Raw genomic sequence first — 25,507 nt, forward strand, 5'->3', positions numbered from 1 at the left:
GCCGAGCCTGGACGCCATCTCCAAATCACCTGCAGTGATGCGTGCACAACTATGAACATAGCAAAGACCCTGGAGGGGTGAATTCAGACGGCCAGAGAGATGACAGTGCGTGTGACTCACACCTTAAAACAAACAAACGACTCATCGAGTAACTTCTTACCAAAAAACCAGGCAAACCCGGTAACCGGCATGAGCGTGCTCTTTGTACCATTTGTAGAACTTTGCTGTGCATTTCCATTTATTTCCCCATAAAGAGACATCTTCAGGGGGTGTGAGTCCCGGGCAGGGGCAGGTTTGGGGGATGGCTGTGTCTCTCTGGTTCTTTTGTTCCATGCACACTTGTTCCTGGAGGCATGCACTCGATCCTGTGCGGCCCCCCCCCCCACCTCTGACCCATGGGAGAACCGCCCGGCCCGCCCGCGTTAGCGGCGCACAGGCAGGCACTCTGCCTGGCCGGGGTCTGCCCGGCGCAGAGCCAGCCGGGCTTGGGTGTGGGTTACGGGGTGTGGGTCCAGAGCCAAGGCCTCGGGAAGAGCCAGGCAGCAGGTGGTGTTTCCACAGGGGTCTAATTCAGTCTTGTGGTCCCGCAACACCTGGGCAGCTTCTGGCCCGGGAGCCGCAAACCCCTGCCGCGCATGTCGCAACACCGTGGCCCTGCCCTTGGGCCCGGCCCGGCCGGCACAGGTGGCTGAGGAGGAACGGGCCCTGCCTCGGGCCCCACTCATGAGGCGGGGGTGACCCTGGTCCCCCTCTAGCAGGTGAGGAGAGACCCCGAAACCAAATCTGCCCTGCCCAGTTCCCCTTGCAGGACTAGCGAAACCCAGCTCCCAGCCGCGATTCCGCCCGGGCTGTGGCTTGTTCCCTACGGCAGGACCGGGCTCCGCAGGATTCAGGAAGTTACGGGACAGCCTCCAGCGCTCAACTTCAGGTTTTCACTTTTCTTATCAGAAAGGCACCTGAGTAATCTGGGGAGTAGGGCGTCGGCCGTGTGGAACTGCCCCGAGGGGCTGGTAGGAACTGAGCTGAACCGAAATTCAGAATGGGAAGAGCTGAACTAAAAACAAGAAGACGCGGAGTGGGAGCGAGTCACACACACACACACACACACACACACACACACACACACACACACACACACACACACACACACACACACACACACACACGGCCAGGGTCTCTGCACCAGAGGGGTTCACTCTCACAGGCCCCCAGGAAATAGTGCTGTCCCATGAGCCTCTCCAGGCGGTCTGACACATACAGCCCACTGTAAGCCATAAGCCCTCCTGACCCAGGCACTGGTGTCCAATGCAAGGTGAGCCTCACGCCCACATTCACCATTATGCCAGAGGTGACTACCCAGTTCCATTCTTCATCCTCTCCCCGCCATCTTCAAGCGCAACAGATGGTGGATGGGAGAGTGGGTAGGTGGGTAGATTAATGGATGAGTAAGTGGATAGGTGAGTGGATGGATGAATAATGGATGGATAGAAGCAATGAATGGATGGATGGATAGACGGATAGGTGAATGGATAGAAGATGGATAGAAGCAATGGATGGATAGATGGATGGATGGATGGATGAAGAATGGATGGGTAGATGGATGGCTGGATGGATGAATGCATGTATGCATACTTGGATGGATGGATGGACGGACATGAATACTGAATAAGTGAAGACATTCTGGTGCTAAAACTTCACCACTTGAAGACCAGCAGAACGAATCTGAAGAAACAGGGCTGAACACCCAGGCAGGCAGATTTGGGGCTCCCTAGGGCCTGGCTCTGCCTGGGTGATGGGGTTCTTGCGAAGGGCTCACCCTCAGAAAGGATCTGCTAACCCCGCAGAGTCACACCCTGCAGCGCGTGTGCAGCTCACGTGCACCGGCCAGCGGTGGACATCACCTGCCGGAACACCAGTGAGGAGGAAGAGGGGGGAGCCGCTGACCCGTGTCTGGATCTGGGATTGGGGTGCCGATGGAGAGCTCAGGGCGGTGAGGATGAACCTGGACTTGGGATGGAAATGCCGGCCTGGAGGACTCCAATTCCCCTTGCATTGCTCCTGAAATGCATTCTTTGCCGCCCCCAGGGAAGGGACAGAGGGAGGAAACGGATGGTGAGAACCGCACTCCTGAGGAGCCCCGGACGGCGGCCGGCCCCACGTCTCCCTTCCTCACCCATTTCATGCATGGATCATGTGTGGGCCTACCCCACTGTGCTGCCACACCCTGGGGTGCAGGCCTGGGGGACACCGCAGGGACCACGCAGGGACACAGGCCCAGGGGACACCGCAGGGACCACGCAGGGACACAGGCCCGGGGGACACCGCAGGGACCATGCAGGGACACAGGCCTGGGACACCGCAGGGACCACGCAGGGACACAGGCCTGGGGACACCGCAGGGACACAGGCCCAGGGGACACCGCAGGGACCACGCAGGGACACAGGCCCAGGGGATACCGCAGGGACCACGCAGGGACACAGGCCCACAGGACACCGCAGGGACCACGCAGGGACACAGGCCCAGGGGATACCGCAGGGACCACGCAGGGACACAGGCCCAGGGGACACCGCAGGGACCACGCAGGGACACAGGCCCAGGGGATACCGCAGGGACCACGCAGGGACACAGGCCCAGAGGACACTGCAGGGACCACGCAGGGACACAGGCCCGGGGGACACCGCAGGGACCACGCAGGGACACAGGCCTGGGGGACACTGCAGGGACACAGGCCCAGGGGACACCGCAGGGACCACGCAGGGACACAGGCCCGAGGGACACCGCAGGGACCACACAGGGACACCGCCTGGCTCTCTTTGGACACACTTCCCAGACAGGAGACGCCAAGGAGCCCTTTGCCAGTTGTTGGGCGCTCCGTCCTAATCTGGAGGTCGCAGGAAGGGACCCCTGAAGTGAGGAGTCTGAAGGAAGCGAGATTCAAGTGTCGGACAGTCACAGTGTTTCAGTCAGGATCTCTGAACGGGGCCAAGCATCAACCCCACTGTCACCCACAGACTGACAGCAAGAAATCAGCCCCTGCCCTCACCTCATCTTCTGGAAACCTTCCAGAAGCCCCAGCGAGTCCCTCGCACCTCACCAGCTGTTGTTATGTGGTCATATGCCCCTTCCAGAGCCAATCACCATCGAGAGGGGCAGGAGACCCCCAGGACCCATGGCTGAGCGGGAGGAGGGGGCCGGCCCAGAGTCACGAAGCAGAAGACTGGACGTGGATGGGCTCTGTGAGGAAGAGAAGGGAAATGACACCAGCAAGTGAGCAACCATGCCCCCTCACTGGCCAGAACTGAGTCCTGTCAGTATACTGAGGATGGAACAGGTCCCGCTCCTGTGAGGAGCGGGAGGGTAGAGGGTGTCAAGTGTCGGTTTCTGGAAGCTTCCCTTATAGTTAGGAAGATACTCTGCCATCATCATGATGCACCTTTTTTGTCCCCACATTAAGTCCCCACCCAGCCCTCAGCTTCCAGGCTTTTAAAGGGCCTACCTTCCCTCACTTACATAACGGTCATTCCTCTGACATCACCTTTATACTAAAACATGTAAAAGCCTTAAAAAGTGAATAAATAAGCCAACACCAGTGGCCCACGCCTGTCATCCTAACTACTCAAGAGGCTGAGAGCTGAGGATCATGGTTCAAAGCCAGCCTGGGCAGGAAATTCCATGACACTATTATCTCCAGAAAACCGGAAGTGGCGCTGTGGCTCAAGTGGTAGAGGGCTAGCCTTGAGCTGAAGAGCTGAGGGACAGAGCCCAGGCCCAGAGTCCAAGCCCTACGACCAAACATACATACATAAAGGGCCCAACTTATGTCACATGCCTTTTGCAGCCTGTCACAGGGGTCCACAGACTTTGGAGTGGCCATGTTGGAACACCCCTGGGTCCTCGTGGGAGGCCTGGGCCCCCCCCCCGGGGATCCTCAGCTGCTGTCGGGTAGTAAGCTGTCATTGACTCGGGTCGAAGGCCAGGAAGGGGAGCGTGGGATCAGCTTTGGGGAAGAGTGCAGCCGTCGTCACCCACGCATGCACGCTCGCACGCACGCATTTGTTGATCATGCAACAAACAGCCCTGGGTACTGCTAGGCCCGGGGAGAGGACCAGACGAGCCGGCTTGGAGTCCCGGACAGGGCTAGCGTGGGAGTCCAGCACAGCCCTCACCCTGACGGCCCGGGGGCGTCTAGGGCCACATGGAAAGTGAGACCAAACCTGCGAGCTCTGGTTAAAAGTAGTTCTTTTCCTCCCACGCGACCTGAGACCACAGGTGGATGATGTCACTCACATTTTCCAAAGACACACCCCTTTCAGGCCAAGTGGGGGAATGGGGAGGAAGGGAGGGAGGAAGGTTCTGGAGAAGGACGGGTGTGACAGCCTGGAATTATCACATCACCCCATAGCCGGGCCTGGAAATCTGGGAGGGACTTCTCCAAGGAGAAGGACCTGTGAGCCTCGGCCTGAGGGCTGGGGGGTGGGTGAGAAGGGTCTGGGGAGGGGGGAGGGGGGCAGGCCCGGCCCACAGCTGCTGGGCAGAGGGTGCACCAGACCCAGGGAGGACGCGGTGCAGCCGCGAGGCAGAGGAAGTGGCCTGGCGCACCGGCAGAGCCGCAGCAGGCTGAGAAGTAGAAACCTAATGAAGCAAGGTGTGGATCTATTTTCAACCTGGGGTTTTCACCCCAGCGTCCCGAGCGCTCGGGGACAGTGCGGCTCCCGTGTGAGAAGGTTGTGGCCACTGACTAAAGGGACAAAGAGATGCCGCGTGCATGGGGGAAGGCCAGTCAGGAGGACGGAAGAGTGGGGCTCTGAGCCCTCCCACCCGCCTCCAGGCCGGGGTCTTGACAAGGCCCAGGCAAACCTGGCCTGCGCACCAGCCATGGCTCCTCAGGGCTCTGAGACCTCATCATAGTCTCCTCTCCCCACCCCGGACTGCGGGCCAGGCTCCTTTAGCCAGGTGCACTATGGGAAGAATGAGAACAGCATCCCTGGGGGCAGGTGGGGGGGGGGTGTCAAGATGGTGGAGGGAGCATCAGCTATTTTCACCCAAGGGTGACCAAGGAGAGGCGTGGGGGACAGGCCTCCCCGCCAGGCCCTGCAGCACCTTTGTGCAGCATCATCATCAAGACGGGGCCTCTGTTGGGATTGCTGGGCTCTGCGCTGGCTGAGAGCAGCCGGGGGTGCTGAGGCCGCGGTCAGCCCAGAAGCTGGTGGTACCCAGGGGCTGGAGAGAGGGGAGGCTGGCTTGGCCTAGCACAGGAGGTGTGGTAGCGGGGCGTGGGGGGGGGGCTGTGGAGAACATTAGCCACAGCCTTGAGCAGAGGCCAGGGGTTCCGGGTCACAGAACCGCCCTGCAGTGCCATGTCCCCCCACACCCATCAGAGAACATCAGTGCAGTCACCCCAAGAGTCAGCATAACCCAGAACTCTGGTGAGCCCAGACACCGCGTAAGCACTGTCAATGGAGAGACTCACTCAACTCCAGCTTCCTGCTCACAGCCAGGGGCAGGGAGCGTGGGACAGGTGGATACTTTATACTAGTCCACAGCGGAAACCATTCCCTCAACAACACAGCCCATCAATCAGCAGCCAGGACTCCAGCCTAGGTCTGATTGACACCTCAGGCCACTGGTACACAACACCAGTGTAAGAATCCAGCACATTTCCTGGGCTCTCTCCTGCCCCTTCTCCTGTCCTCCTTCCCTCCAGCCGGCCCCTGGGCTCGGCTCAGGGTCTCGCCTCTGCCCCTCTAGCCCTGTCTGGTCCAGTGATGCAATAGTTCAGCTGGCCTTGCAGTTGAACTGCTGTGTAGTGTGCAGTAGCCCGGCCATCTGCTTCCTCCAGCTTGGCCTCCGGCCTCTGCTGGGACCCGGCAGACCTGGGAAGCCACCGAAGCAACAGTCACTTTATTCTGGGCTCAGGACCTAACTGGCCTGGATTGCTCAACACGTGTCTCCAGAGGCGGGGTGTACAGAGGTCAGACCTTGGCTGAAGCCCCGAGAGTTCAGAGACCATCTGGGGCTGCTCAAACTCTGTGATTTCTCTCCCCAAGATCTGTTCAAGAAGACAGCATGGGCCCCTCCCTTCTGTGCATGGGGGGGGGGGCTATTTTCAATTTTCCTTGTGGCCTTGGTAACTCCTTCTGGCCTTTATGGTTCAGAAACCAGAAGAGCCACTCTGATAACCCAGAGATGGAGAAGAAAAGGCCCACTTGCTTAGACTGAAGAGACGGAGGTAGGAAGGAGCCAGTGCCGGGAGGGAGATTTAAGTAAAAATAAATACAAATAAGACCAAGAGTGGCACATGGTTTAGGGGCAATTTGTTACATAGATGTGATGGAAGCTCACTCCATCCCTGGCAGACTCTCCACGCAGGCTGCATGGCAGCCTGGTAGTGAGGACTAAGAAAGAACAGGGCCCAGGCTTCGGTCTAGCCTGGTGAAGGTGGCTCTGAGGATGCCCGCTGGCGGGCCTGGCTGTCCCCCAACAACAGACCAGATCCTTTGGAAACTCCTGCACAAGACACACTTGTCACGCCAGTGACCTCCTGGTGTCAGAGTAGTAAGCAGTGAGCTCGCCCCGTGGGTCAGGCGTCTGCATTCTCCTCCCAGGGTGAGTACAAAAAGGCAGCCGGGTTCCCATGAGAAACCTCTCACAGACCCTTCTTTACAAAGAACGTGCTAAGATGCCCCCCCCGTTCCACTCTGGGCCCATCCTCGCTGCCCCCCCCGTTCCGTTCCACTCTGGGCCCATCCTCGCTGCCCCCCCCCGTTCTGTTCCACTCTGGGCCCCTCCTCACTGCTCCCCCCGTTCCGTTCCACTCTGGGCCCCTCCTCGCTGCCCCCCCATTCCATTCCACCCTGGGCCCATCCTCGCTGCCCCCCCATTCCAGTCCACCCTGGGCCCATCCTCGCTGCCCCCCCCTGTTCTGTTCCACTCTGGGCCCATCCTCGCAGCCCCCCTGTTCCATTCCACTCTGGGCCCCTCCTCGCTGTCCCCCCCCGTTCCATTCCACTCTGGGCCCCTCCTCGCTGCCCCCCCGTTCTGTTCCACTCTGGGCCCATCCTCGCTGTCCCCCCTGTTCTGTTCCACTCTGGGCCCCTCCTCGCTGCCCCCCCCGTTCCATTCCACTCTGGGCCCCTCCTCGCTGCCCCCCCGTTCCATTCCACTCTGGGCCCCTCCTCGCTGCCCCCCCCCATTCTGTTCCACTCTGGGCCCCTCCTCTCCGCTCCTCAGGGCTGCTTCTCCTCCAGAGGCAGAGAGCCCACACAGCACAAACAGGCAGCCTCCAGGTCCACCCCTAGCTGGGGATTTTCCCAGAATTCCCAAGGCCCAGCCCATCCCTGTGATCCTTGCCTTTAGCCAACTGGATGTTAAGGGACCCAGAGACAGATCAAAGAACGCAGTTTCCCAGGTGTTTTTATAATCCACACTGGGGCAGCTTGACTTTTCCCCCTTTCCCTCCCGCCCATGCATCCCTGCAAGACAGAAGCTCGTCAACCAGAGGGCTCAGCGTCCCAGGGCCCTGCTGCCACCCCTGCACCCTGAGCCTCAGTGAGGTCCCTGCGTTGCCTCCACTGAGGGAGAGAGCGTGCGCACCCACTCCCACAGCAGCAGGTACAGGGGGGTCTGCACCCACTGTCTGCACAGCGCCTGCATTCTCTCTGATCTCAAAGAAGGATTCACGGCAGCTTCCACCCTCCACCCTGAGCCCACAGCAACGAAGCTCCTGGGAGCAGCACACAGGACTAAGAAGCTGGCGCTGTCCTGCCTCAAGGCATGAGTAAGCACTCTGGTCCAAGTGCTACCTTAAGATCCTGCCACCGAGCCTCTCCCACCAACCTGTGCCCGTCTAGCCAGGCACGGATTTGTGCCTCAGTTTCCTCTTCCATAAGCTGAGACTAATAACCTGGTCTCCCAGGGCTGTCATGAGGACAGACAAGGGACACCCCCCCCCCGCAGGTGAACTGGAGGTCACGTCCCTCCAGCTGGGCCACTCGGCACCGTGTCCACCCACAGGGTGAGTTCGCACCCGTTGTTCAGTGGGAAGACCCAGTTAGACGGACAGCCAGCTCTGGGGCGGCCACCCTGGCTGCCGGGGTCCCAGCTCGTGCATGGAATGCAGCCTGCCGACAAAGCTGCCAGCGGCCTCTGGGAGGATGCTCCTGGGCAGCCTCTGCCCTCCTCTCGCCACAGCCCCCCTGGCCTGTCAGCACGTCAGAATCCAGCAGGCCTCTGGCTTCAGAAAGCTGGGTCCCCCCCCCACGGGCTCCAGGGAGTTCCGCCATCCAGAAGTTCTGCTACTGTTTTGTGAATGACAAACCCCTAAGATCACAGACTACTGGTGTCTACAATCCCCCTTGCAGGTCATAGAAAGTGGCGGAGATCCTAAAATATTTGACCACAACTGAACAACAACAACAAAAGGAAAGGGATCACACCAGCTTTATAAAAGAACACTTTATTGCCACAGAGAATAAGAAAGATCAATACTTTTTAAGCAGATACAAAAATAAATATCTATTTGACATAGGAAAGGCTGGAGGTGGGCACCTCACACCTTAAGGACACCTCGGCAAACAGATCTGTCACCCTGAGCGCTGGCACGCTCCCCTTGCTGGCTGACAAGAAGCCATCATGGGCTGGGAGACCCGGGGCGTCGGGGACCCCGTCCGTGGCCTCCACATCTTCTCTCAAAAGCAGCAACTACAGGTGCTGGCCAGGCAGGCACTCTCGGGCTGTCCAGACTGACCCTTGTCACAGCCCACCAAGGTCGCTGGACCGCTGGCCTGTCTCCCCCACCCAGTCCTCCCCTCACAGCTCAGCATGGTGCCCAGTAGGTAAGGCCTCCCTGCCTTCCACTAGGAGACTCTGCATAGCTTTGGTGGGGTTCCAGCTGGGTTATAAAGGGCAGAGATGAGAGATCGGGTTCTTCTCACTGCCAGCTGGGACTGAAGAGCACCCTTCCTACAGCCTCCATCTACCTGGAGCCTCCACCATGGAGGACTCACGGGGGCATCTGTCTGTCTCCCCACCCCCAGGCCCTTGGCCATGCTAGCTCCACCATAACAGGGACAGGGCTGCTCCCCCGAGAAGGAACACACAGGACACGCAAGTTAAGAGGCCCCTTGAGCTAACAGTTCTTAGAAACTATGTTCAAGTGTCGGCTGAAAGTGATTTTCAAGTTGGAGAGTGCTTTGAGGGCAGCCGGAGGTGTTGAGGGGAGGGGAGCGGCCTGGGCCGGTGAGCGGCGCCTTGGGCCCTCTGCCCGGCTTCCACTGCGCATCTCCATCCCCAATCCCCGTGAACAGGAAGGCCTTCCCACTTCTTGTCAGCAGGGGTTCTCTGGGGCCAGAGCAAGGATTGCTTTTGGGGTTGTGTGCTGCTTTGGAGCACAGAACTGGGTGTGATGTGGCGCTGTCCTACCATCACGGAACCTCGACTTCCAGGGACAAGGCACAGATGAGATACAGATGAGATACACCCCCCATGTGACCGCACCCCAGCACAACAAGAGCAGCTGAGGGCAGGCAGCCCAATCAAGATGCCTGGACAATCACATTTGCTTTGGGTTTGGTTTGTCCCGTTGGTATTGGGGTTTAAACTCCGAGCCCTGGATGGCTAGGCAGGTGCTCTGTCCCTGAGCCAGGCCCACAGCCCTTATACTGCTCTCTACACTTGAGGCTGACACCTCTAGCTTTACAAAATCAAAACAAGGAAAAAACCAAAGCAATTTACAGTAGACCCTACAAAATAAGACAAAAATACAAATATTTTTAAAAATAGACCAAAATCATTTATCATAAAGAAAAAAGAGAGCTCTGGAGCCATTTTGTGACAGAAATTTAAAAATAAACAGTTTTCTATTTCCTAAAAGAAAGCCCCAGAGGAAAAGTCTGCTCCCGTGTCAGCGTGAACGCACTGGCGCCGCCAGGATCACGCTGCCCTGCACTGAGTCTGGGGGGAGCAGATACCGCCTCACAAGCCACCGGCGCGGCCCCCCACGCTCTAGATGTTCTGAGACCTTACTCAAATGCTTAAAGGGTGAACGATGCCCCCAGTGAATCATCCGTCTCTACCTCTAACCAGAGATAAACACAAAAGCAGCGGCTCGCAAATCAATTTCAACTCCACATTCCTTTACCGAAAAGCAGCTGTCCTCTGGCCACTGAGAATGACAGACCAGGTGTTCGATAGGCACAAGATGCAGAGAAGATCGTATCAGCTAGTGATTTTTTTTAAATGCAGAAAATAAACATTCTGGTACTGGTGGTTACGGTCACGGTCTCCACACTGTCCCAGCATTCCCGTCTCAACAGCAGAGCTTCATGTGGCCCCTGTGCGGGCCACGGATGGATCAGCAGGTGCCCTCACTAAATGAAGAGCGCAGAAGTGCCCTCAGGTCGAGGGCTGACGTCCACGGCCACCGGCGTCCTCCACCGCGAGCGGCAGATGCGGCGGGGCTCCCGGGAGAGGCTCCTACACAGTGATCTGCTGGTTCTCTCTGAAGAAAGGTCTCTGGTGTGAGGCACAGATATCCGGGAACATCCGGAAGGTTTGGTCGGGCTGGGGCTCCTCGAGGACCTGCATGGCGGGGCCCGCACCGCAGCTCTTCCCCGCCTCCTCCACCAGCTGCCGGACGTAGAGCTGCTCCACCTACGTGGCATGCACAGGTCGGGGGCGGAGGTCAGGGAGTGGGGAGACCCTCTCTGCCTCCCACTGGACTCCCCTCCCGTGAGAGCCAGGCCGCCCCGTGCTGCCAGCCATGTCCTCCCCGGCCCACCCCGCCTTCCGGGAACCCCTTTCCCTGCTACACGAGGGCTCCAAACGGCCTTGTCTGTCTCTCGGCCCTGCACGGGCCTCACCTGCACCAGGATGAGCTTGGAGCGCACGGGGGCCATGTCTGGAAACTCCTCCCCGAAGCACAGCACCACCCTGCTGTCGGGCAGGCGGCTCTGGCTGGCATAGAACTGCTGCAGCTCTGCAAGGGGGGGGTAGATGAGGCCACAGGGATGGTGGGCCTGGGGGGGAGGGCGGGGAGGCCCAGGCCAGGGCAGGGCTGGACACGGCATGCCCCTCCCGCCCCAGCCTCCGGAGCGCTGGGAGACAGGCGTGCACCGTGCCGTCTGTACTGCGGTCAGCTTCTCCGGTGCGTGGGTGTGAACGCCTCCCTGAGAACACGGCTCCTGCATTCCCACTCCCTGCGTCTCCCTCAGACAGGGGATTTATGTCATCTGCCGCCCTGAAGGCGCCCCCCTTCCCCACCAGCCGCCCTCCCAACTCCTTCTCTCCTCCCTGCAGTTCTTTGCCAGCCAGGTGGCAGCAGAGACCCAACACGCCTCTGGGCTGCAGGGAGAGGGCGGGCGGGGAGTCAGCTGCGGCTGTGGCGGCACAGCAGGGCACCATGGGCGGCATGGGCGCATCCGCCGGAGCTGCCGGGGGCGCCCTATGGGGCTGGACTTGAGGCCCTGGGGCCGTGTGCAGAGGCTGGAGGTGCTGCAGTTCCCAACCCAGGGAGATGATGCTCATTCTGTTTTCCTGTCTACACGCGGGAAGCGGAGGCAGAGGCCACCCAGAGAGCAAAGGGCAGGATCACAGGGGGCGCTGGCCGTGCCCCTCCCTAGGAAGGCGCAGGCCCCCCCCCCCGCTCGGCCGCAGGGTGGGGGGCACGGTCTCTGGGGTGGGTGGGAGGGTGGCGCAGCACGGACCTCGGAAGAACTGGCTGGTGTCGAAGACCTGCACGACCTCGTCGCGCTCCAGCTTGTTGGGCCGGCCCGGGCACACCACGGCGTTGCCGCTGTAGAACACGCGGCCCTGGCACAGCCGCTTGACGAACACGCCCCGCCGGCCGCTGTGCAGCAGCACGCCCCGCTCCAGGTGCCCGAACAGCTTCCTTGTCACCTGCCGCTGCCGCTCACTGGGGACGGCGTCGGCCGGCGGGAAGCGCACCAGCTCCAGGCCCTCGGGCCCGCACTGCCGGGCTGGCCCCGGCTGGGGCAGGGACAGGCGGCAGCCCTCGGGGCAGGTGGTGGTGGTCTGGCCCACCAGCTTGCCTCCGTAGTAGAAGCTGATCACCATCTGCGAGAAGGCTGCAGGGGAGAGGGGAGAGGGCAGCGGGGAGGAGAGGTGAGAAGAGAGGAGCAAGGACGGAGGGGAGGGGAGGGCAAGAGAGGGCCTACCACCTCCACCAGGGAAGAGGCACCGCCCTGGGCCATCTGGCTAGAGCTCTGGTCTTTCCTCGAGCACCCCTGCCTCTCCTGGGGCCCCCTGCGGGCTTCCGTTAGGATGGTGCAGGGCTAGAGAATCCAGATGCCCTCTGGCTGACAGCCTGCGGGCGGCGGGGCGCACGAGACTGGATTCCTTAGGAAGCATCCAGGTGGGGAATGCTGGGGGCGTCGTGTGGTCTTTAAAGAACCCCAGTGACCTGGGCCTGGAGCTCCTGGGGCTCCTGCATGGCACCGGGCACCGCAGACCAGTGCAGGATCCCTTCCGGACCCCAGGCTGTGAGCTGCGTCCCCACCACACCAAGTGTGCATCGCCTGCCACACCCGGCTGCCCTGCACACTCCCTCCGTGCGCCCAGAACCATTTCCAGACTTTGTTCCCAACAAAGCGGCCTGGACGGTCGCACCACCGTGCCCTTTGCCCCATTTCCGGGGGCTTCACCCTGGCACCCACACTGGTCAGCCGGGTCCCCGGCAGCCTCCCGGGGTGGCAACGTGACACTCGGGCAGGACCATCTCAGTGCCCTGTGGACACCTCAGGCTCCAGGAGGTGCCAGCAGGAGGGGCTGGGGACACCGGCCACGCTTCCCAGGTGACAGCCGGGCAAAGCCGCCCGCCCAGGAGCCCGCCCGCCCAGGCACAGACTTGAGGGCCAGGCCCTGAGGTAGAGTCCCAGCTCCGCCGCCTCCCAGTGGTGAGACGGGTCCGCATCTGCTTCTCACCAGCAGGGCAGAGGTGGCGGAGGAACCCGCCCAGAGGAGCTGCCGGACGCCTGAGCCTGCTTTGTGCCTGGTGCACACCAGCAGTGTGTGAGTGGTGATCAGAAGCAGGAGCAGGACAAAGACTGGGCCGTGTGAGGGAGACCCCCAGACACCAACCGCGGCCCCTGGTCTGCAGAGCCCACATCCAGAGCTCCGCCAGCTGCCTGGCACCTGTCCTGTGCTGTAGTTTACGAATGGCTACAACTGTCTTCCAGGCAGAATGCGGCTAGGACAGAGCTGTGGGGAGCCCCGGCCCGCGCCTCGTGCAGGCCCCACACCACACCAGCGGGGGGCAGTCTACAGCGCCGTGGGGGAAGGCCGGGCCACCGGCTGGTCTCGACCCACACAGCAAGCAGGAAACCTGTCCTCGAAGCCCTGCCCCCGGGCCCCCCACCCCAGCCGGGCACTCAGACTGTTTGCAGCGGAGCTGCGCCCCCGGCACCCGTACCTGGATGGTGTGTGTCAAAGCCGGCGTACCCGGTGAGCAGCGGCAGGCCTGCGGGGACACCAAAGCCAACTGAGAGGAGAAGCCCACGGAGAGGCCCCCACGAGACCACACGTGTGCCCGTGCCCCAGGGAGCGGGCCCGACCCCTCCTCCGGAGACCCGGAGCCAGCGCCCCCGGGGCCGGGCCGCCCTGGCTTCTGCTGGATTCAGCGTTTTCCCTCCAGCCTGGTGACCCGTTGTTGCATAAATGCAGAAACCCAGGCCCTGGCCAAGCCAGAGTGCAGGGGACTTCCTCTATGCTGTGGGGTTCTGTCTGTGCGCCAGACCCCTCAAGGCCGCGTGTCCTTCCGTCCCCAGGGCCCGGCCCCAAGTGCCTGCCTCCAGCCTCCCCGGGCCGTCCCTCTGGCCAGCGTAGGTGCCACACACCACGCTGCAACCCACCCACAGCCTGGAAACCTCCGAGGCCCCTCGGGGCAGCCACCGCCGCAGGCTGCCCTGGCACGATGGGGAAGAGGCAGAGGACGGAGACACAGGTGCTCACGCCGCACGGCCGCAAGCCCAGGCTCCCTGGGTGGCATCCTCCGCAGCCAAGGGCGCTGAGCGCGCGTACCGGATGCGAACACGGGTGCCTCGCTCACCCACGTGGCCCCTGTGGCAGGTCCTCATGTCTCTGTCTTTTGAGGATACTGAGGCCCTGAGCATTCCCCTCCACTACAGAAGCCTTGGGGTTCAGAGGACAAACTAGCCAGCCTACCGGGGAGCCTAGGGCAGCCCCAAAGAGGCTCCCTCTGGTCACGGGGGTATCACCAGACCCCGCCCCTGGGCGCCCCGGGGGTCCGGGAGAGCCGCAGGCTGTCCCTCCCCTGCAAGCAAGGCTCTGCTGCGCTGCTCTGTGGGGGGAAGGTCACCACTCGAGGCTCAGCTACCTTCCCCAGGACCTGGGACGCGAAGGCCCCAGTGCCCCGACCCCGTCCCCAGCGGCTGCGAGACCCCGCGATGCCCCGGATCCGCCTTCCTCCTCACCTGTGCCAGCCTGCTGCGCCCACCAGTCTGGAAGGAGCTGGCTCCTGCAGGCCTCCAGAGGGGAGGGGCTCCTCTTGATCACCCCCATGTACTCGTCCACGGGGGGCTGCGGGAGAGGAGGGTCCCTCAGCCACTGAGCCTGCAGCTCGGGGACCTGGCGTTTGTAAAGCTGGACAGTCAGCGGACAATGAAAGCCACACGGCCACCTCTGTCTTGTGACACAAAAGTGACGGCTGAGCTGTGAACTGTAGCTGAAGCTCACTGTGTGAGCCACTTGGGAAGTTGGGATTGGGGCAGTGGTTCAAGGCCAGCCCCAGCATGAAAGCTGGAGAGACTCCATCTCAACCAGTGGTGTGTGACAAATAGAAAACCTCAGTCCAGGCTGGCGTGGACATAGAGTGAGACGCTACCCTGAAAATAAGCTAGGGTAGAAAGTACATGCCTGCCTTACAAGCAGTTCAATTCCTTACACACACACAGGCACACACCTGCACATACACATGCAGCACACCCATGCCCACACTCTCATGCAAACACACACATGCACAAGTTAAACTTGGCTTTGCACTCTGAAAGACACTGATTACAAACCCACCAGCCAGCAGTTCGTGTGGGGCACTGCCTGCCTAGGAAGGCAGGGGTGGGTTTTTAAAGACCACAAGATCACCACTCAAAGGCTTAACTATCGCGGAATGTTCGGAGCTTGAGGAAACAGAGGTAGAGGCAGCGCAGATGCTGCCCTCGGGACAGAGAAGGGGTGTGACCTGCAGGGGCCCCCTCCGTGGGAGGGGGTCTCACAGGCTGCCACAGGCCTGGCAGACCGGGAACCCCCTCCACGCACCTCCTTGATGAGCTCCTCCATGTCAGAACGACCACACTCCATCTCCCGAACTTCACTCACACAGCTCGGAGGCACCAAGCCCAGCTTGCCTAGGGAAAACCAGACGGACACGGCCACGTGACCCACAGGGCCTCACTCCCAGGCAGATTCTGCGAAGTGCTGAGTTAAGACAGTAAGTGTTGGTGAATGTCCACGCTGGTTTGGGCCAGCAGCTGCCTGAACACTTGGGAAAGGCACAGACTTGTTTTCCCATGCCTCAGTCATTTAGTCAGCAGAGCTCAAAGGGAGAAGTTGCTGGAGGCAGGGTAAGCACAGGACTCTTAAAGGAGAATAAGACAGCCCGGCGTCTCTTCCTCCCATGCAAAGATCAGACACATTTTACACCAGGGGTTTACAGTTTACCATCCAGACACTAAATTTACAAGCCGGGGCCTCTGAAAATACCCGGAGTTCCTGGCAAAACGCGTTAGCATGTTGGGTTTTTGTATTTTTTTTTTTTTTGAAAACCAGTTAGCAGGAAATCTGTTTTTGGCCTTTCCAAATATACATGTGTATCTGTGCACCTCCCTCTCCCCCCTCCCCACACACATACCATAAAGACCCACTGACGCCCCATTAACCAACCTCAATTAGCAACTGCCTAAAGGGAGCCCCAGGTTCACACAGCCAACACTGGGGACTGGTCTCAGTCTTCCCAACCTCAGCCAGATATCTGAGAAACCTCCCTGGGTTACAGGAGTGAGTCACAGCATCATCCCAGGGACTACAGACCACTCCCCAACACACACACACACACACACACACACACACACACACACACCACCTTGACTGACCCGGGGCTTCACCCTGAAGCTTCTGAGGGGGCCAGGGGACAGGCGGGCAGCCCCAGAACCACTTGCACACTGCTCAACTACAGAGCGAGGGGCCCCTCCGACATGATGCAAATGAAGCATCTCTGCCCCTGAGCAGCTGCAGCTCTCCCCTTCCTTATCCTCCACTCCACAGGCCACGCCAGCCCCAGCCCGGGTCACCTGCTGGGCCACACCTGGCTGAGCCTGTGGGAATCAGGAAGTGGCAGGAGCCACTTCCTGCCCACTTCACTTCACGTGAAGAACACTGTCTGAAGCTGGGGAATGAGGCAGAATGATGACGGCGCGGCCCTTCAGAGCCACCTGGAGTGCTAACTGCACCCCGAGGGTCACCTGATTCCCGGGGAAGGCCGCGGTGCTGATGCACTAGCTCACTGCACTAGCTCACGGGCTGAGTCAGTCAGGGTAAGGGTCATCTGCGGTGGCTGACCAGGAGGAAAGAGAACGCCAAGCCGGGTCCAGACACCCATCTGCTGGCTCAGCTTCCTGCCTTTGTGGGGGGATGTCTGGTTTTTAAGTCAAGGTCTCTTTACGTGTAGCCCCAGCCAGGCTCAGCCTCGGTCCTCCCGCCTCAGCCTCTGAGGGAAGATTGTGAGCTCAAGAGCAGCCTGGACTGCACAGTGACACCCTGTCTCTAAAAAAAAAGAGATGTTTTTCTTTCCAAAGAATATTCTACCCCCGTGGTGGCAGATCCCGCCCGTCTTTCGTGAGCCAGCTCCGCTCACCAGCTTGGATTCTCCCTTGTGAAGGATTCGGAGCTTGATACAAGCTGATAACTTCCTGCTGTCTGGCCGGGGTGCAGGGCTAGGGAGTGGGGGCGAGGGGGCTGTGGCAGCCCTTTGTTATCTCTGCTTTAATCCCCTCTCAAATGCTTTTGAGGTTTTTCAGAGCTGGAAGAGACCTCATCCCGAGTTCCCAATCCAGCAGAGACGCATGCCCCCCCCAGTGGTGCGGCCAGACGTGCCCCCTCTGCTGTAACCCTGCCAGCTCTTCCTTCCACCTTAGGCTCCGTCCCTTCCTCACCCGCCAGATTTCCCCCAGCCTGCTCTGCAAGTGGAGGTCGCAGGAGACCTTGTGCCCCAGCCAGCCCTCCACCCAGCCCCTGGGCCTGCCCTGCCCCAGATGGCCTACAGCAGGTGGTGGGCGAGATCAGCAGCAAAAGGCCTCCGTCTCTGCCCATACAACAGAGAGAACATCTTGGTGTAACTAAAACGGTGTACCCCAACCCCGGGAGTGGTGGCCCCAGGCACCAGGGGGCACACTCCCCTCCCAGACCAAGCTCCCACAAGTGTGGCAGACAGGGGCGGGCACGGGAAGGTAGTTACATTTCTGCTCCTCCTCAGGGACTATTCGGTACACTTTGTAGGGCTCGGAAATGTCCAGCTGAGACCGGTCCGTCACTTCCTCAAAATCTGGGCTCTTGTTCAAAGCACAGCGCAGCCTGGTCTTCCAAGTGGCTGGTTCGGCTTTGTCGCCTTCTTTAAATTTCCCTTTAAACACCGCCCAGGCCTGGAAGAAAGACCTGCATCAGCGCACATAACCGCCTTGCCCACACACCCCACGACCAGGGGGCAGCTGGCTGTCCCCTCCTCTGAGCCGCACAGACCGCCAGCTCTCGCTCAAAGCCATGACTCAGGGGACATCAATTTCTCTGCCAGATGTGAACAGGACCCCGGCCAGCCGGCCGGCTGGGCCAGGGGTCCCCAAGGCCACCCCATTCAGCGGGACTCTGAACCCAAGCACAAGGCTCCTCCCGTGCAGGCCCTTGGCCGGGCCTTGCCAGGCTCCTTCCCTGGCTGAGGCTGGGCTGGTGACCCTCTGGGAGGAAGTCGTGCATGGTTACACTAGCACTTCGAGAGAAAGGCTTTGGCTTTTTCAAGTCAACTGGTAGCTAAAATTTAGCATGAAAAGGGAACATAAAAAAAAAAAGTCTAAATGTGGTCACCCACTGCCCTGCTCCCTTACAAAGGAAATTTTGTTTTGCATTTTTACCCAATTTTGGCTTTGCCCTCCTACCCCCAAAGTCCTATTAAGACACAGGGAGACATTTTTCCCTCCGCGGCTGCCTCTTTTTTTTCTTTTTCTTTCTTTCTTTTTTTTTTTAAACAGCTCTGTGTGTTGACCTCTCCAGACCTCAGACTTTGAGCTAGGACAAGAAATTCAAAGCTAGATCTCATAGAGAAGGGGGCAAGAATTTAAAAATAAAACCTACAAATGGACATAGTCTAGTGGAGACCCACGGATCAGGTGATCACCCGTGGCCCCTCTGTACTCCCAAAAGGAAGTCCCTGGGCCTGGGCTGACGTGACGCCACCCAGCCGGACTGAATGCCCACCCAACTCTCAGCGCTGGGCCACGCCCCGAAGTTCACCTGGGCCCGGAGCCTGCCTGTGTCTCCAATCCCCCACCCCACCCCGCAAGTCACCTCTCTCCAAAGAGCCTGCCTTCTTTTTTCCTCTAAATGAACGTTTATAGTCCCAGGACATTGCTCTACTCCGTTGATGCCAAACTTTGCATCTATGCTCAGGGAAAAGAAACTGAAAGAACATTCCTCTCAGTGTGTATAAGCGGTCATTTCCTTCCCAGTGCAGATAGAAACGCCACGCCAGGAAAACAGTCCTTATTAACTGAACTGATTTGTGCGTTGCTGTTATTGCTGTTGCTGCAAATATATACATACATATGCGCCTATATACACAGACACACACGAACAAATCACAACTAGTTAAAGAGTAACTGCCTAAGAATTGCACTCAGGGTCTCTGAATGTGCTAGATAAGAACCCCGCACTCCGGCCACACCCCTACCCCCTTTCTTCTTATTTCATTCTGTAGCCCAGGTTGGCCTTGAACTCTCAGTCCTCCTACTTTCCATTCTGAGTAGCTGGGATTCCAAGGCTGCCTTTCACGATCTTAAATCAGGGTTTCTGCACCTCAACATTTCGGTGCTTGGTCCATTCCCTGGCGGGGTGCTGACAGCACACCCACATCAGCAGCACTCTCTGGGTGTCTGTAGACAGGACCACTGGGTCGCCCAGACTCCTACCTGACCTTGACAGGCATCACCATCATCTGGTGCACGCCAGAGCAGAGCTGTCTGACAGCCTGCCACGCTCACATGAGGCTCCCATCCCGCACGCCAGGCCCCATGGGCTGGCTGGGCAGGATGGCACATCCCTATAATCCCAGCCACATCCACATTCGAGGTGGAAATTGGGAGGATGGCAGTTCTGGGCTGGCATGGGCAAAATAATGTGTTCAAGACCCCATCTCAAACAATAAAAAGCTGGGCATCGTCACAAGTGGCTGTCATCCAGCTCCGTGTAAACAGCAGGATTCTGACTCAGGCAGCCGGCAGGGCGGGGTGGGGTTGGGGGGACAGCTGAAACCCAACCTCAAAATTAATTAGAACTGAAAGGGCTGGAGGCATGGCTGAAGCAATACAATGCTTGCCAGATAAGCACAAGGCTCTGAGTTCAAACCCCATTACTGCTAAATAACCACAAATTAATAAACACCAACTTCTATTTGTCCTTCCAGGCCTGATGAGTATAGAGCCCCACACCCTGTGTGCGCTCTGAGTAGCCGGGCGATGGGGGACGCTGCTCAGCAAGGGCCCCGTGAATCACAGGTCACACTTGACATGACCCTCTCCTCCCTAGCCCTCAGAGAAAGGAGGCAAATGCTTCTTTGGAAATAGATGTAAGCTGATCAGAGGCCTTCACCAGCACGCTGACGGCCAGTATGACTCAACGGCTCATATGACCGCTGCACATGAACCCGGGGGAGGACAGACTCGTTTAAGAAGATTTTACCATCCGCTGACTGCAGGTAGGAAAGCAAATGCCTGGCTGGCTGGTTGGTTGGTTGGTTGGTTGGTTGGGGCATCTTTTGCCAGTACTGAGTCTTGAATTCAGGGCCTTCCACTCTCCCTCAGCCTTTTCATTCAAAGCTGGTACTGTGCCACTGGAGTCGTGCCTCCAGTTCCAGCTTCTTGCTGGTTACCTGGATACAAGAGTCTCACAGACTTTCCTGACTACACTGGCTCTGAACCTCGATGCTCAGATCTTCGCCTGCTGAGCAGCTAGGATTATAAGTGTGAGCCACTGGCCCCTGGTTTCAGATGCATTTTTGTTTCTTCTTTACATGTTTCCTTGCTGGGGATGCATGAAGCCCTGTGACTTGCTGGCAGTGTCCACCCCAGAGCCACAATCCAGCCCTTCGTGTTTGCAAGCCTTTGCTTTGAATGTGCGAGGAAAGCCGGTTCTCTATGCAAACAGAAGATGCCCAGCACAGCTCTGTCTGCCCAAGCTCTCTGCTGACCTCTTCCAACAGCAAAGATGCTCACTTGGCGGGGTGCAGAGATGCTCCTGCCAGAGGACCCCAACAAGCAAGCGCGCCACACAGCACAGCTCCGAAAAGCACCAGCCGAATCCCTGCCTCGCTGTGCGCCCCTGTCTTCACCCATCACCCCTCTGCTGCCTCCCGCGTGCCCGCCTGCCCCCATTCCCACTGAGATTGTGGACTCACTTCAGATTGCCACATCAAGTGACTGCGTAACCCACGGAAACATCGGGAATCAACGTTGTTGAAACGGCCATGAAGAGCATTGCACAAGATGTGTAAATCTGGGGCCTGATTTCCTTACTGGGAGCACAGGCAGCATGGAGAAGCTGCGTGCGTGCACACACACACATGCGCATGCATGCACGCACATGCACACACATGCACACACGCCCGGGCTCCAGCTCCACCAGCAGCCCGCACTTGGCAGTCCTGGCTATGCTCAGCTCCAAGTGGGGTTCTCAAAGTTGGCGCCCCAGGGGGGTCTTGGCTGTTAGGGACAGGGGAGTTGCTGGTGGTGAGTCACAGGTAGAAGCCAGGTCTGCCACAAAATACCCATGGGGAGCATGGTGGCCCCCACCGCCCTGGAGTTGGAGGGTAGGAGCTGGGCCCCCAGTGGGGGCCATGTCTGCATGCTGGCTCCATGCTGACCCACACCACCCTGGGCAAGCCTCGTGGCGTCCTTACAGAATGAGGAGGGAGTGGCACCAACCACATAGAATAGCATTCGGGGAAACAGAACAGCAGGTATGTGTCAGGCCTGGTGCAGAAACTTCCATCAGTCCATGCCGGCCATCACTACACCAGTGGAGAAGCTGAGGCACCGGGCAAGCCGGGGGAGGGGCAGTTCTTTCTCTCAAGGGAGAAGAGGTTAATGCCAGACACTGGCTGCATGCTCAACACACCCCAGCACCCTGCCACAAGTGAATATGGGTGCACTGTACCCTTCCAGCAAAACCTACCACCGCAGGCAGAAGTCACAGAAGGAAGACCAGAGTCCCCCCTGGTGACCACGCTGCACCCTCCGCCAGCACAAGGCTCAGTGGAGAAGCAGGCAGAGCAGGCAGGGCTGGAGGACCCCCCGCCCCACACCCCGCCTCCTGCTACAACAGACCCCACAGGGATTAAACAGCAGAACAGACACAGTCACCTAGCTATGCAGCTGGGTCATCGGATCCCCGGGAGGGGTCCACACTAGGATGTTGGGGGCGAGGGGGTAGCTCTGGGTTTTCACCTTGAAGATGGAGGCATCCACCTCCTGGTTATAATCCTGCTTGCCGGCGTGCTTCCAAGGGATCCGAAACATGCTTTTCTCATCATTTTCCCAAATCAGCCCTGGATACATGGAGCTGTCGATCTGTTCGATCAGCCACTGCCGGAGCCGCCGGCCGCCGTTGCGGTCACACATGCTTGGAGAGAGAAAGGCAATGAATGTCCGTGAGTCAGAGCAAACCAGCCACCCGGGTGTGGGAGCTTCAGGACAGAGGGGTTGGCTTGGGGACATTCCGCAGTCCCAGGAAACCTAAGCCACCTGCCAGGGAGAAATGATCCTGCCCCCCCACACACACCCCTGAGGCGGCTTTCCCCAGGCCTCCCAGCCAGATCACCACAGCCACTCAGAACAGGGTCATGTTGAAAAGTCACTTTTACACAGGCAGCACCATCACTGTAAGAGCCAGGCCATGCCTGATGCCCAGGGGCTGGTGTGCCCAAACAGAATACCACAGACATGCCACTGAGAAAGAAGAACACCTCCATCTTCCCCACCCACCCGAGATCCCCAGGCTGTTCACCCCTGCTGGAACAGTGACAAAGCGAGTCCCATCCCAGCCGGGCACCCGTGCCGATCACTCCCCTACCCGCACGGCAACGGAGTCCAGGTACGCACCTGGAACACCTGCCACAGGCCGCACCATAGAAGACCCCCATGGAACCAGTGCGGTCGCCTTGTGCCGCAGAGCACCCATGACCACGTGAGCACAGCGGGAGAGGGCAAGACATGGCCACGGCCCCGAGCCAAGCTACACAGCTCTGCTCCCCCGGGGGCTCAATCTCAGATGGCCTGGCCTGGGACACGCAAACACATCCTTGGACGTTCCCGCCAGCAGCCAAGGAGCCACCGCCAGCATTTACAAGAACACTGCTGGAAATCCCCGAGCCCGTGGACAGACGCCCACAAAACAAAAAAACAACAACTACAAAAAAGAGGCATCTCTATTCTTCCCACTCAACTGTGACCTCTTCAGACATGTTTGAAGCAATCAGCAGTGACAAGGCACAATGTCTCCGAGAACACGCTCACATCTGTGAGTGTGCCAGTGCATGAAGCAGAACCATCAGTGACCGTCCTGTGCAGTCCCATCCCGACCCAGCAACTCTAGCCAGCCACAGGTGCCTGACGGGGAGGAGGGACGCGGGCTGCAGGGAGGGGCTCTCCGTGTGCTAATTTTAGCATTTCTACCCCACTTATGGGCTTAAGAGGAGGTGAAGGAACTAGGGATCCCTGGAGCTCAACAACAGCTGCTTCTAGCTAGCCCTGGGGGAGTCACCTGAACCCATAAGGGAACCAGAGTCTAGGGCCGTTAGGTTATAAATAGGAAAGGATGGATTTGGAAAGGAGCCTAAGGAGGAAAACGGAACCCCTGAAAACAGCTACGGCCCATTCTGAGGACCGGGGGACAGGCTCTCCTGGGCCTGGGCAGCATGTGAGGGGCAAGGAAACACATGGTAGGAATGGCATCTGCAACCTGCCAGGTAGGGAAGAATCCGTGCTTCCACTCCTCCTCCGAGACCTCATAAAGCCACAGTCCAAATACCAAGAGCAATTTCTAGAAAAAGAACCAAGACTTTCTCACCAGGATCTCTAAGGGGCTCATCACCCCAAAACTGTCCTGGTAGTTTATAGAAGAAAAAAGGGGGGATAGAGAGAAACAGCATTGTGAAGACACACAAATCACAGAACATAAACGCAGGAAGATACATCAGAGACCATCTAACCCAGCCCTTCCTCATTCAAAAACCCACGGAGGCTCAGCCACCCCAGGCAGCCAGTGCTCAGCGTCCGAGCCAAGTGGCAGGCTCCGGCAGAGGGGCACCATCACCCGTTCTACAAAAGCCACCGCAGGGATGGGGGGACCTCAGCACATGACAGCCACTCCTGATTTTCCCCTGCCGTCACCTTCAAGGCGGAGATCACTACAGATTTATTGAACACTAGCAAATTAAATCTACCCACAAGTCACATGTTTACAACTTCCTCTTGCTTTTGAGGTAATCCTTCTATCAGCCAAGTCCTCCTGGCAGCTCACCTGCGTCTCTACATGGGAGCCCTGGGCCGGATTCCCAGGAGGGAGGTGGAGGAGGCTGCCCCGGGCTTCCTGAGCTGCCAGAACGTGTGGTGGGCAGCGGGCATCATGCCACACCACCCGCTCTCAGTGAGACCAACATCACCACCAATAAAAAACCACTGCTGCCCATTCCGTCCCCCTAGGTCTCTCCCAAATAATCCTCACAACCACATCACCACCTGGCACACCGGATGGACCCACATCCTCGCCGTGGTTTTAAAATGGAGGCTGGGGTTTAAGATTCTGGAACATTCAGTCCCCGGGTTCCATCCAGGGAAGGAACATGCTCACCTGGGGAAGCCAGTCCTGCCATGCAACCCACAGGTCTTAACTGTCCTTTCCGTGATCAGGCCAGGCTGCCCCTGCACCCTGCCTGGGCCTGGCCTGACCTGGTGGGAAAACCCAGCGGAGCCGGTGCAGATCTAAGAGACCCCGCAGGCCAGCGCTGAAGGAACGGCGAGGTGTGTGACCACACGCAGTGGCCTCGGGGACAGGGACAGCGGCCTTGGGGATGGGGACAGCCGGGCTTGGGGGACAGGGACGGCGGCCTCAGGGATGGGGACAGCCAGCCTCAGGGGACAGCCGGCCTCAGGGGACAGCCGGCCTGGGGACGGGGACAGCCGGCCTCGGGGGACAGCCGGCCTCGGGGGACAGCCGGCCTGGGGTCGGGGACAGCCGGCCTGGGGTCGGGGACAGCCGGCCTGGGGTCGGGGACAGCCGGCCTCGGGGGACAGCCAGCCTCGGGGGACAGCCGGCCTGGGGACGGGGACAGCCGCCGCGCGCTGGGCTCAGACCCAAAGGCTGAAAGCAGAGGAGGGACGGGGCGTCCTCCGGGCCGCAGCCCCCGGCCCTGCCCCCGGCCCTGCCGTCCTACCTGCCGCCGCCGCTCGCCCGCAGCCCCGCAGCCCCGCAGCCCCGCGCTCCCACGCCCCCCGCGCCTCGGCCCCAGCGGGTCCGCGCTGGCTCCGCGCCGGGCGCGCGGCTTTAAGGGTGGGGCGGGGGCTGGGGCTGGCCCCGCGCGCAGAGCGAAGGCCGCGCTGGCCAATGACGCGAGGGAGGGGCGCGGGCATCGTCCAATCAGCGCGTACCTCCCCGGGTCCGCCTTCTTCGAAGCGCTCGGCTTTCCGAGAAATCACTTGGCCGCAGTGCGCCCCGTCGGCGCGGCGGGGTCGCGGGTGCCGGGTGCGCGCGGAGGTGGCGGGGGGCCGGGGCCGGGGCGGGACGGGGGTTCCCGCAGGGCTTCCCGGGGGGCCGCGGGGGCGCCCCGGTCTCTCCCCCGCGGCCCGCGTGCCGCGCCGGCCCCGGGGAGGGCGGCGCCCCGCGGAGGCGCCCCTGGCACCGCCGACCCGGCCGGGACTACAGGCGCGCGCTACCACTCCCCTCCCCTTCTTAGCTCCGCAGGGTCACAGCCAGCTTGTAAGTAGACGAGTGCCCGGCGCAGGTGATTCCACGCTCACCTCCTCTTAGGTGTTTAGATGGCGTGGGAATGTCTAGAATGTGTGCCCCCAGGAAGCGCGGGCCGGGCCATCTCAGAGGTCTGAAGGCGGCCTGCTTGCACACTGCTTCGCACCTCTACCCTCCGGCTGCGCAGCCGTCCTGGGCTCGGCGGGTCGATGGAGGGGGTGGTCCTGTCGGCTCTGCTGATGCTCAAGATGGAGAC

General features: G+C 59.8%; 1 protein-coding gene across 2 annotated transcripts; it reads right to left on the reverse strand.

Annotated features, from left to right (window-relative positions):
• Positions 1 to 8,434: 8,434 nt before the first annotated feature.
• Positions 8,435 to 24,755, reverse strand: LOC138823517 (interferon regulatory factor 8). 2 transcript variants are annotated; one of them, XM_070016885.1, is made up of 9 exons: positions 24,722 to 24,755; positions 21,735 to 21,909; positions 17,483 to 17,666; positions 15,289 to 15,377; positions 14,448 to 14,601; positions 13,427 to 13,474; positions 11,703 to 12,083; positions 10,860 to 10,975; positions 8,435 to 10,650 (listed from the first exon to the last, which is right to left on the reverse strand). In XM_070016885.1, exons 2-9 carry the CDS (start codon positions 21,906 to 21,908, stop codon positions 10,474 to 10,476), a joined length of 1,323 nt encoding a protein of 440 aa, XP_069872986.1. In that variant the 5' UTR covers position 21,909; positions 24,722 to 24,755; the 3' UTR covers positions 8,435 to 10,473. The 2 variants fall into 2 exon arrangements, with proteins under 2 accessions (XP_069872986.1, XP_069872987.1); XM_070016886.1 differs by having other exon boundaries at positions 14,448 to 14,553; positions 24,722 to 24,752.
• Positions 24,756 to 25,507: the final 752 nt, after the last annotated feature.

Source organism: Dipodomys merriami, unplaced genomic scaffold, assembly GCF_024711535.1.
Source record: "Dipodomys merriami isolate MVZ:Mamm:240054 unplaced genomic scaffold, mDipMer1.0.p SCAF_120, whole genome shotgun sequence".
NCBI lineage: Eukaryota > Metazoa > Chordata > Mammalia > Rodentia > Heteromyidae > Dipodomys > Dipodomys merriami.

Coding starts and splice junctions, on each gene's coding strand:
- LOC138823517 (XM_070016885.1), bottom strand. CDS start 21,908: ATGTGTGACCGCAACGGCGGCCGGCGGCTCCGGCAGTGGCTGATCGAA. Junction 17,667..21,734: donor TGGATGCCTCCATCTTCAAG/GTGAAAACCCAG, acceptor TCTTTCTTCCAG/GCCTGGGCGGTGTTTAAAGG. Junction 13,475..14,447: donor GGCGCAGCAGGCTGGCACAG/GTGAGGAGGAAG, acceptor GTGTCCCCGCAG/GCCTGCCGCTGCTCACCGGG.